This window comes from Thermobia domestica, chromosome 7 (assembly GCF_964235325.1).
Source record: "Thermobia domestica chromosome 7, izTheDome1.hap1.1, whole genome shotgun sequence".
In the NCBI taxonomy this organism is placed as follows: Eukaryota; Metazoa; Arthropoda; class Insecta; order Zygentoma; family Lepismatidae; genus Thermobia; species Thermobia domestica.
Genome location: NC_137460.1, coordinates 265,956,904 through 265,969,493, shown reverse-complemented (window position 1 = coordinate 265,969,493; position 12,590 = coordinate 265,956,904). Strand labels below are relative to the sequence as shown.

Genomic DNA, 12,590 nt, shown 5'->3' with positions numbered 1-12,590 from the left:
AAGATTATTTGCTTTAAAGGAAGTAGTTTCATTATCTATTATAATTTGATCTATACAAGATTCTGAGTTTTCTGTAATGCGGGTTGGAGTGTTTATAGTGTGTTGTAGGCCGAAGGACTGCAAAGTGTTTGATAATAATGTTAGGCGATTTGATGGTGTCAGGAAATCAATGTTTAGGTCGCCACATAATACAAATGGTTTACTTTCTTTCTTAACTAGAGTTAGAAGTTGTTCTAATTTTTCAATAAAACGGGGAAAGGGGCTGTCAGGTGTTCTATACATGACTATTATAATGAACCTATATCCTGATTTTTCTATTTCTATTACCGCATGCTCAAATGTCTGTTCCTCATTTAGATACATGCTGTTGTTTTTTACTTTATACTTTAATATTTTTCTCACAAACATTAAAGCAGCACCACATCTACTGAAGGTCCGGCAAAATCCACCAACACATATATAATTTGGTAGGACTGTATACTCTATTTCACCTTCCCTCAACCAGTGTTCGGTAATACAAATTACATCCGGGTTCATCAGTTCACTGTCGTTTCTAATTAGTATGTCTAGTTCATCTACTTTATTTCTAATGGATTGTATATTATGATGTAGTACCTTTATTTCAACTGTATTACATTGGTTTGATTGATAGCATACTGACCTAGAAGAGGTATCTATGTCGATGAGTGGAGCATTTGTTACCTCTTTGTTGGTTAGATTTTCATCTAACTTAGATACGTGTTCCCCAATAACTACTTTAGAAGTGATATTATAGTCTCGTCGCATAAAAATTCATTATTCCTGAGTTTTTCGGGTAATCGCCTTTGTCGATTGGTCACACACATACTACTACTCGGGGCGCCTACTGTTGAATGTGTATGTTTCTTTTGTGGTGTCATGCATTGAGAAATTGGGGGGGGGGGGATAACTTCTGCGTTTCTTTTGTTGTGTTCCAAAACGATTTCATTGCCTTTTGCGGTTTTGTTTTGTTCCAAAACGTTTTCATTGCCTTCTGCGTTACCATTAAAGAAAGCATCCATGGATTGCGAACTCACAGTTGATGTATCTGTACTCCTTTTTTTAAAGTTACATGTTTGGTTGTGTACTGTCTTTCCACTATTAAGATTTACTAGTGTTACTGATGTACGCCCCAAATTGTGTAGCATCTTTTTTGCTACTAATAACATTTGTCTATCCTCACTGTGCATTTCAAGCAATCCATTCCCCATAGCTAAACTAAAACTTACGTTGGAGAACTGAAATGTGTTCAGAGCTCTAGAGGCATCTTTTACAACTGTGCATTTGGACGTTACATTTGTATTATTAGTATCCTGTTTGCAGGCTAAAGATTTTGTTTTCCCATTTCTGTACTGTACTATACTATATGATTTTGCACTTGACTTATTACTTATTAATTGATTTACCTTGTCTACAATGAAAAGCTTACCTCTGCGGTTTAAATGTAAACCATGCTGCGTATGGTGCGTTCGGTCGAGAGACTCAAGATTGACAATATGCACATTCGTATACTTGTTACATAATTTTATGATTTCCTGATTGGTTTTTCCTCACTTCTAAATTGACACAAGATTTATCAATTAAGTCGTACCGGTGAGGGACTGTACAAACCAGAACATTGGTATTACTTAATTTACCTAACACACTTTCATAAGCAGCTATTACACTATTTGCTTCGTTTTTAGATACATCATTAGTTCCAGTGACTATTAACACATAATCCTTTTTTGTGAGTTTTTCTGTTTCTTGTACGCAGTCCTTCAACACTTTCCCAGATCGAGCTCCTGGCTTAACAAAGTTAACTGTTCTTACCTTATTTAGTTTGTTGTTCATAAGTGTACCTAACCCACGACCTTGGTTATCTGATAATATAACTAGTTGGTTCAGGTTACTTTCCTGTCTATTACTCCCTTCAGCATTTCTATTTCTTCTGTTATTTTGTCGAGTCACATTTACGTCTAATTTTGTTCTCAGCTTGTTAGGGGTTTCACCGTCTTGAAAGAATTTCGGGATACTTTCCCTCTCCTGCGACGTACTACTTTTAAAATGTTCTTTGACCATTTCATCTTCAAGCACTACAAACCTATTCTGAGTTCTAATGCCTTCTGGTGAACCTACCTGTTGATATTGTGTGCTGTTTACATTACGCATACAAATTTGCGACTTCAGATTATATCGCGATTTACTTTTATTTGCTTCTACCTTTTCTTTGTCCTCCCATAATGATGTCTCTCTGTGGCCTGTTTGACGGCGACAGAACTTTAATTTCCCAGGTTTGACAATTAAAATTATTTACAAATTAGATTCTACCACTATTGCTATTAACCAACCTATCACGGACTCTATTATTTCTATATTTTTCTACAACATGAAATGTATATTGATTCTTATTAATTAAGAAATTCTAAAACTATCTTCTTTTAAATTGAAAGGGTAGACAGTGTCTCAGTGTCTCATAGCACTCTACGCCACTGTCTGCTCCTCTACACTTTGTCGTCCTCCTGGCTGCTCTTGCAGTGACGTCGTGTCAATAGCCAATCAGCGTCCCTTTACCGATATAACCGAACCTTATTAATTCTAGTAACCTAGAATCACTCTACGAAAGAAATACGCAACCGCAGAACAAGATTGGACAAATAAAGTTACTTTTCTGAAAGTTCTCGTAAATCATTTCATTAACTGGCAAAAAAATATAAGGGAAGTATAAGACCAGTGTTAAATTCTTATTACATTTCAATTCACAATGGCTGGAGAGGCGTCTGTTAAGTTGGAATTGATGTGCAAAGAAGAAATTGTGTCTCAGGAAGATCCACTCGAAGGGTAAGGGTGGACATACGAACTGATGACTGACAACAAAGAGTTAATATTGTGAACAACGGAAGGAGAGCAAACAATGGACAAGGATACAGCTATGTGTTCTTTGGATGTGAAACTGAACGTTGATAGGGTGAAATCAGAATTAACAGAAGATGATGATCCTGCATTTGAAAGGAATATAGAAACGCTAAGAAAAATACTGGTTCAGGAGACTTGCGCGTCGTACTCTAATGACTCCCAACAATTAACCACAAAAAATTTAAATTCAGTTAGGCCAGAAAGGTAATGTTCAATTTTTCATATACTAATTGGCTCAGATTGATAATACGGTTACATCGGTTCGGAAAATTGTTGGTTAAAAGAAATGCTTCACAAGAAGTATTTATATATGGGAGATATCTCGAACGTAAGTTAGTAATCTACAATTTGGGAATGACGTGGCACACATACACTAGCTGTATACCAAATAATAACAAGGAATCTTTTTTTTTAAAAGATATAAAGGAATATTTTTTTTTCAAGATATAAACTACTGCTCATACAAGTCTTATGTAGTGTATATCTTGATAAAAAAAAATGATTCTTTTATTATTGATTACACATTACTCACTAATTGTTGAACATATTTAAAATATAGGTACTCGACGATATTGTTTTATTTATATAGAGACTTTTGTAAAATAAGAAATCGCGAGAATAATATTCATCCTAAAATTTTCCAAATTAAACGTGGAATGTATTATATTGGAACAAAAATTATGGACGTTTGTAATTTTTCTCAGGATTTAGCTCAAATGGGTCTAGCCTCATTTCTCCGGAGGGCTTAGAAAGACATTAGCAAAATACAAAATCAAGAATATTTTTACCAACAATGGATGTTCATTTATTGTAGAGGTCCATACACAAATCCATTTCATAGCTGCACTAATTTCTTTCAAGGAAGTCTACTTTTTAAATTCCCAGCAATCATTTCTAGGGTATGGACCTCCATTTCTCAATATAGGATCACTTTAGCGGTTTAGTAAATCTACATGAATATGAATCGATGTACAAATAACTCTAACGAGCATGCGCTAGATGGCCAGTAAAAAGAACATTGCATTACGCAGAATGTTGGTAAACGAGGATAGCGCAAAATACTTTATTTAGGATAAACTTACATGTCTTGCGTATTGAATGTGTACTTGAACGTTCCTAAGTATTTTATAGGTAACATTCTGAAATGCTTTCTTTGCTTGCATATTTGTGTTCCGAAGTACCACAATACATTAGGGACGTAATTTCTTAATTATATGGATTCCTTCATTTCCAAACATTTTTCTAGTTCCGTGTCATGATTTGACACATTGAATTTTGATACTCCATTTCGTGTACAGTGGTTACTAGATAACGTAAGACGGGGTTACTTTGCACATCGGTCGTTAGTTTGCACGCATATGAAAAGAGTTTCATAGTCCTCTTTCGGTACAACCATGAACTGTAAACAGGAAGTTTCAATTACAATGTTTCAATTACATTGTATTTTGGCTGCAATGTTGGGTGTTAGCATCAGTTCTATTTACCGGGAGGGTTTGTTGAAGTGGTATGGAAAGCAGATACTGTAAAAACAGCCTAAAGTTAAAAGAATTTTCGTCAAAGTTAAGTCAGTTTCGTAGAATACTAGCGCGTATAATTGGACTGTGATGCAATTGTTGAAATTGAAATGTTTCATAGGTGGGGTTACTGTCAACAACATACAAAAAAGTATGTTGAACATACGTTTCCATGCAATGTTTTCATTCAGTATTTAAACATTTTACACTCTACACAAAACTGCATGCGTTTTATTAACATTGATATCAGGGTGGATTGATTTAAATCACGATTTTAATCAAGATTTAAATCACTTGATTTTCTAAATAAAAATCGTTAATTTAAATCTAAATCCAAAATAAATTAATTTAAAGTGAAAATAAATAAAATTCCGTTTCTGTTCTGTTATTTCGATTATGAAAGTTAATAATCATAATAAAATGAGATTCAAATTTGGGCAAGCACAGTATGAAAACGAGTATCATGCAAAGGCTAATTAGGGAAAATCCCGTTTTGAACGGATAACGGATGAATCCTGCTTTTTTCTTCTCGTAACATAAGATTTTTAAATCGTTGAGTATTCTTACGGGGAAATCTCCATGGACATTTAAGCCGAAAATTCTCTTGTGTCCACGTCTATTTGTTTATTTCCAGATAATAGGAGCGCATATAGAGAGGTCCGATCCCCCCACTTAAAAAAATTAAAACTAAGCGAAATTTATGTACTAAATACATAGAAGTTCCTCGGGATCATAATACGGCAAATTTTGGATGCGTTAAAATATCGAATAATACTTTTGATAAAGTGGATACTTTCAGATATCTAGGATCAATATTAACTGACCTAAACCATATTCACAAGAACTTAAATGTCGACTAAAAGCAGGGTATTCTTGTTATTGATCAATTCAAAATCTTTTGTCGTCGCGAATTTTGACGAGAAATTTGAAGCTTAAAATACTGTATATAAAATGATGATAATGCCTTTTGCTCCATATGGTTGCGAAACATGGTCGCTTAGGTAAGAGCATAGACTGAAAGTACTTGAGAATAAGATCCTGAGACGAATATTCGGACCCAAGAGGAACGTGAATGGGAAATGGCGGAAACTTCATAATGAAGAACTACATAATTTATATGGTTTACCAAACATTGCTAAGGTCATCAAGTCTAGGAGATTCAGGTGGGCAGGTCATATAGCCAGAATGGAAGGAAGTAGGAACGCTTTTAAAGTCTTAACTGGAAAACCAATCGGAAAAAGATCATTAGGAAGACATAGACGCAGATGGGAGGACAATATTAAGATGCATCTCGCAGAAATAGGAATAAGAAATAGAAACTGGATCCAATTGGCTAAGGCTAGAAGTCAATTAATAGCTTTTGTAAACGTGGCATTGAAACTCCGGGTTCCATAGGACATTATTTAATTTTAGGCGAAATTTATGTTTTTTATATGTATTTCGTGCCGCTAGCTGGTTCCGGTTTTTAAATATGCCCCTGCAAAATATCAGTAAGTTTCGTGAAAAGAAAAGTGTCATGTTGATGAATGTTGGTTTACTTTTTCCTTAATATTGAAGAAACATTGTTTGGGATTGAGATAGGTTAACAATTGGGGATTAATTCAAAATTCAACCTCAATACTTTCACTTAAATGGCATAATTAATACTTAAAACTAATTCCTAATGTTTTTTCTTCAGTTCGCGACCTGTATTATACGAGGAGAAAGATTTGAATTAAAACAAAAAAAAAAAAAAAAAATAGATTTAAATCAATAAAACTAACAAAAATGATTTTTTTTTTTTAAAATCATGATTTTTTCCCACCCTAATTCATAGTATAATGATGATACCGGTATCAGTACTTACTTTGAGTTATCGATATTTGTAAAGTAAATTATGTATTTTCTGGTACCGACTATGGAACCACATTCTAATAGTTCAAAATATGTCCCACAAAAGTGCCAACTGACGAGACAAAAATCATGTCCAAGAATATGATCCCAATACATATCAGTTTAAGATTTACGGGGTTTGTACTTTTCAGGCTGAAACCCACCCAAAATGGCAAGGTTTTTTTTTTTTTTTTTTTTTTTTTTTTTTTTTTTTTTTTTACTGGCTAGCCTGCAATTAGACCTCAAACAGTGACTTTAATCGGTTCTTACAGGTTTAGTCACTTCCTGGCACTGTTTCTGCGTGAGTCACTTGGAATTGTTCGTGTTTTTGGTGTAACGTCTTAGTTCAGTGATTGGTGGTGGTTCATATTTTTCCCATTGTCTCTGTACAGTCATATGGCAGTTTGGTACTGTGACGTCACATGTTGTGTCTGCTTGTATGTGTGTGCTGTTGCTGGTGGAATGCGGTGACCGGGTAATTGAATTTTCGTTTCATGGCGACGATCTAGTTAGCAAGTGCGATTGAGACAACGTAACATGAATTTAATACAAAGAATTTGAACTTGTCGTTTTTAAATAAGTTTGTATTAGATTCGGATATTAACACATATCGCCTTTGAGCACTGTGGTTCAATTAAGTTAGAGAAAACCTGTGATGGTTGTGGTCGAACGCTGAAGATATTCCCGACGTATGGTAAAATTGGGCGGTTATTGGTTAGTCTTATTTGTTATAATAACAAATTTGCTCGCTTTAATAAATCGACGTATGTGCAGAAAGGAACATTTTCAGTATTGTGTAGTTGATTATTGCGCATGTCTTGCTCCTATCTTAGGTTTTCGGGAATCAGAAACTATGAGTTCATTATTCATGAGTTTTCTGGTATGGCGAAACGGCGAGTGCTTTCGTTTTTTAATTGATATTATTTTTATTCTTGATTTGCTTTGCATTTGAGTATTTGGCAAAGTATCTGCTTTGCTGCTGGTTGTTCCATTATCTTGGTGAAATTTAATTTATTTTTCCTTGTCATGCTTCACTGATTTATAATTAGTGATGAATGTTTTTTTATGTTTTTCCTTCTTACATTAGCTTTATAGTAGTGGTTTGACTAAATATTATTATTTTTGGATGTTTTTATTGTACTTGAGTAGGACGTAGGTGGGTTGGTAGTCCCCGTATAGATATCAACATTGATAGTCACCACTTCACCTGGATTGATATAGAATAGTGTTTAGTAACATTTTGGCCCTTAATTCTTAACATTGTACATTATTTTGACTTGGACAGTAACAATAACCGGTTCAACTGATCCGGTTCTGGGAGCAAACTGGAACATTTTGGGAATCATTCCTAAACTGCTCCCAACACCGGATCAGATAAATCGTTGCAGTCACTGCTTGAGTCAAAATAAAGATTCGCCTAAAAATCTATTGCTAGTGATTCCTACGTGTATAAGCTGCAAGCCCAGTCCCCAGAGGTCTAGTGATTTCTTTAAAAAAAAAGAAGAAAAAAACAGTCTTTTTAAATGAAGCCCCTCTCATACTACTTTTCTGGATCTGCCACTGTTCATAATTTGTTTTCTAACAAACAATCCATTCCAACATCTACCTAAATAAGAAATTCACCTAAATTTAAAACACAGGAGGCTCCAGTGGTAATAGTTTCCTATCTAAGCTGTATTTCGCACTGGTGCAAATTAACCCCTAGTACAGGCTTAAACGCCTTCTCTCAGTTTTACGTTTTTTATGATTTTAGAACGTTTCACATTTCAATTTCAACTACTGCATCCAAGTCCCATTATACATGGTAGTATTCTAGGAAACTAATGTAACTTTGACAGAAATTCTTATAGATGATATGTTAAATTTTATCATCCTTTACAGCGACTTTACAGCCTTTATCAGCCTTTAAATCTACTAGAACAAACTTTCCCGGTAATTTGACCTGAATTTTACCGCAAACATTATAGCTGAAATACAGTTACATGTTCTATCTTACGGTGGCAGTTGAAACTTCCTCTCTACTGTTCATGGTTTTACCGACAGAGTACTGTAAATCTCTTTTCAAATTTTGTGCAAAGTAACGCCCGATGTGCAAAGTAACCCGTCTTATGGTACTTTAAAGTAGTTTTATGCAAGACATCATAGTTCTAATTAAACGGTAGGTTATATATCATTATTTGGTTTACCTTAACTGGGGAAAATGAAGTGTTAAAGCTGTTATTAACTTACTCTTTCTCTTTCCCTGTCATCAGTTAGGAGCATGAAGCTCGACTCGTATACTAATTTATAAGAGCTATAAATTATGGAGTAAGGTACTATAGATGTGAAAGACCCCAATATATTAGGAAGAGTAGAGATGAGAAAATGATCAAATACGGCCGCTATCACTATCGAATCCATAGTCTTCTAGCGCAGTAGGTGTTGCTCATTGGTATTTATTTTGTTTAATTTTTATAATAATAGTTATTATTATAATTATGATAAGAAATTAGAAATGTACCGGAAAAGACATTAAAATCGCAAGATTGTTGCTCCTCTTATTTATTCTTACCAGTTCCTTATTTCAATTTTTTTTTGTATGCACATACTTTTCCTGAAGCTTGTGCTATTTCGCCTAGTACATGGTAAAATGCAAGTTTGTACAGTACTATAATATGAATTTTTACCTAATACTGCGGAAAAAATTCCGAATGTGTATCATTTGTTTAACATATAAAAAATATACCAATAATATATATATTAATAATCATAACCTATTGAGCAATCGGGGACTATACATAACGATTCCAGTTATGTATAAAAATATTTATAATAATCTTTAAAATATCCAACACACGAAATCGAAAATGGCATCAATAATCACTATAGTTTGGAAACACGTCTCAAATAAACAAAAAAGTAAGAAATTGTTTGTGATTCATATATAGGCCCATTCTTTCTGTAAGACCCTCGAAAATTTTTAGTAATTTCACTTGTCATTTAATGCTGTGATTTCAAATTATAACCCCTATGGTAAAAAGCAGAACGCTCGCCATTAACATCTCCAAATTGTAAACATGTTACAAGTAAAACGTTTGGGTATAATTGTATAGCTCTTACCTAGAACTTTATTATCCCTTCCTAGATTGTAGAAAATGATAACTAATTATTTCACTCATCGGGTAGCGATAACGTGATTTGAAGTGAAACACCTCCGCGTTAGTTCCTCAGAGCTCGTAAATGAGAAGTCAAAATTTAGAGTAGGTAAAAAAAAGAAGGAAGAAAAAGAAAGAAAAGGATAGTTTCAGTTTCTGTAATATACGGACATAATTGTATGTTTTATATTGTATCATATAGCAACAAATTTGTTTCTCTCAGTTGTTACCGATAAGACAGTTTCAAATTATATCTTTTGTGTTGAGAAGCGGAAACACTGTTATTATCAATAACAAGTTTGATAATATTTCAAGAATAAGGATCGGAAATATTTTCCTAACTTGTTTCGGATTTGTACCTTTTACTTGCAACTATTCTACAACCAACTCTACTGAATAAATAATTTATTTCTTTTCATATTTAGGAGTTAAGTGTAACAAATAAGGAGTTTGTGCTTTCTACAATTTAGAAAGTTATAAGAATGTCTTTAGCTGGAAACTGTAAAGAAAGTTGTATTTTTTTTTTGTATTGTATTGTATTGTATTGTTGAAAGTTGTATTGTATTTTTATTTACAGCAATTGGAGGTTTAATTATGCAGTTGTGCTTTGAAGGTTTTCCAGAAAGAACTGTCCAATAAATGTCGTTGTAAAGCATATTTACAAAGTTAGGCCCGAGAAGTATGGTTGTATATTTAAAAATTTACTACTCAGGCCAGATGTGATTTATGCTTTTTAAGCCCGAATCCGGCCAGCGGGCTAATCATTGTATATATTAAGAAGATGGCGTTCTAGTTTGTATTACTTCTACTTTAATGTTAATTAATTATGCACCAAGGCAGACGGTGATGACAGCAATGAATGAACGGTAGAGTGAGAAAAGTGGAAGGAAACGGCAGAATACCGCGAAAACCCACGTACAAGTTTTTGTTCTTCAACTACAAAACCCGCTTGACGGAAGCTAAACGAACTAGCAGAGCTTTACCACTCAGCCACCGTGTCTCAAACTAAAATAGAGTAGTACCACTTTGCAGCTCTCCTACAATACATATTCTATACTGATATTAATTTATTTTGCAATTCAGAATTTAACTACAATATCATATAATTAAGAACTTGCTACTCGAAACTATTGACATAATAGATTTTGTCTCTTTTTTGCCTCTAACTTCTGCGCTGATGACGGGTAATTAATTAAAGTAACTGATTGTAAAATTAACTTTTAGCACTATTACGTCGGGAATCGAACTCGGCACCACGTGCACAAATGGCACGCGCTAGCAATTCGAACAACGGCGAAGGTTTTATCCACATGCACAAACTGTCCTATGACGAGAAAATGACAAGATTAATGGTGGGTAAATTCCCAGGAAGATATTTTTCGAGAATATTCCCGGGAAGATTCCCAAAAATGGGAGTTTTCCGGGAATTTATGAACAATAACATATAAAAATGCATTCTGTTTGTGTATATAAGTTCAAAGTTAAATTCGTTTTTATATCACAGTATATTATTACAGTTGTCCCCAGAGGAGTCTTTAAAATGTATATTCTGAACGATGTTATGTTATTTTATTAATAGTTTATTATATTTAGAGAGTACGCATAAATGGATATTTATTTAAAATATATACGAAAGAATATATGTTTCAAAAATGGTATAGTAAGTCCGCATACTTTTAAACGGCTAAAAAGTTTAAGTTTACATGTAAGTGGATTTTCGAAACTTGACTCTACCACTGATATAAACATATTAAATTATTACATGTTATAAACAAATTAGGTTGGGTAACTGCCAGAAGACACATGTCCCACAATTTTTTCAACATTTGGGCATAAATATGTACGTTCGCAGTACTTGCAAGAAAAATTCTTATCTTTATAATTTTGCATGTAATATTGCCACACGACCTCTCTTTCTGCCCATTTCTCGAAATGTCATGCTTTAATTTACATGTAAGTGAAGTCCGAGTACCTATTCAAAAATTCAAGCCAGAGACAGGAGACAGACCGACGTCTATTACTAACACTGTTTCAGGGTTTATTAATAGTGCTACATCTCTATTTCTACGTAATTCTAAATTACTTTTAAAGTGATTCCTTTTCATTATTTGTAATTTAGTACTTTGGTATTTTGGCTATTGTTTATATTTGGTGGACCAGCATATGCGCCTACTTTTTGCGATATTCTATTCTGATGCGGTTGTTTTATGGTTTCATATGTTAAATTACGTTACCAACATTAAATTCAGACACCATTGCCGAGCGAGCGTAGCCAGTGAAGGCGGGATAGAGCCCCGCAGGGCACGTTGTTTTCTATCTTCGTTAGCAGCAATTCACATTCTTTTCTCACATAAATCACTTCCTCTTACACTTACGGTTCGTGAAAATCCCCTTCCCCTTAAAAGAAATTGTGTTCGGTACTTTCTTGAGTACTTGTACATCACTGTCAACACATTTGTTCCGTAAATTGTCCTACGTTTTGTTAGTTTTCGGCCCCTATACTAAACAATTACCCTACTTTTAGTTAAAATGGAAATGGAATTTAAGAAAATCATATTGTTAGTTATATAAAGTACAGTCAAATAATTTTAAATTTTTTAACGTCCAAATTCTTTAAAGTTTAGAAGTAATTCATATTATTTTAAAATAAAGTAATTAGTCATATTGTTCTTATAATTTGGAAGATAAAGTAGAGAAATGGAAATAAATTCCTTTCCGGGATTTTTTAGGCCAGGGAAAAAAACCCGGGAATATTCCGGGCCTCAAATAAAAAGGTAAGAAATTGTTTGTGATTCATATCTAGGCCCATTCTTTCTGTAAGTCCCTCAAAAATTTTAGTCATTTCACTTGTCTTTTAATTGGAGTGATATCAAATTATAACCCCTATGGTGAAAAGAAGAACGCACTCCATGAATACATCCAAATTCTAAACATGTTACAAATAAAACGATTGGGTATAATTGTATAGCTCTTGCCTAGGATATTATTATCCCTTCCTAGATTGTAGAAAATGATAACTAATTATTTCACTCATCGGGTAGCGATAACGTGATTTGAAGTGAAACATCTCCAACTTAGTCCCTCAGAGCGCGTAAATGAGAAGTGAAAATTTAGAGTAGGTAAAAAAATAGAAAAGGATAATTTTTAGTTTCTGTTA

General features: G+C 33.8%; 1 protein-coding gene across 2 annotated transcripts in view; it reads left to right on the top strand.

The window, feature by feature from the left end:
- Positions 1 to 2,554: 2,554 nt before the first annotated feature.
- Positions 2,555 to 12,590, top strand: part of LOC145690895 (uncharacterized) — a 36,863-nt gene continuing 26,827 nt past the window's right edge. For both annotated transcript variants that reach the window (XM_081766305.1, XM_081766306.1), the window contains exon 1: positions 2,555 to 3,117. In XM_081766305.1, the coding sequence (XP_081622431.1) occupies positions 2,912 to 3,117 (206 nt within the window). In that variant the 5' untranslated portion in view covers positions 2,555 to 2,911. The remainder of the gene's footprint in view (positions 3,118 to 12,590) is intronic.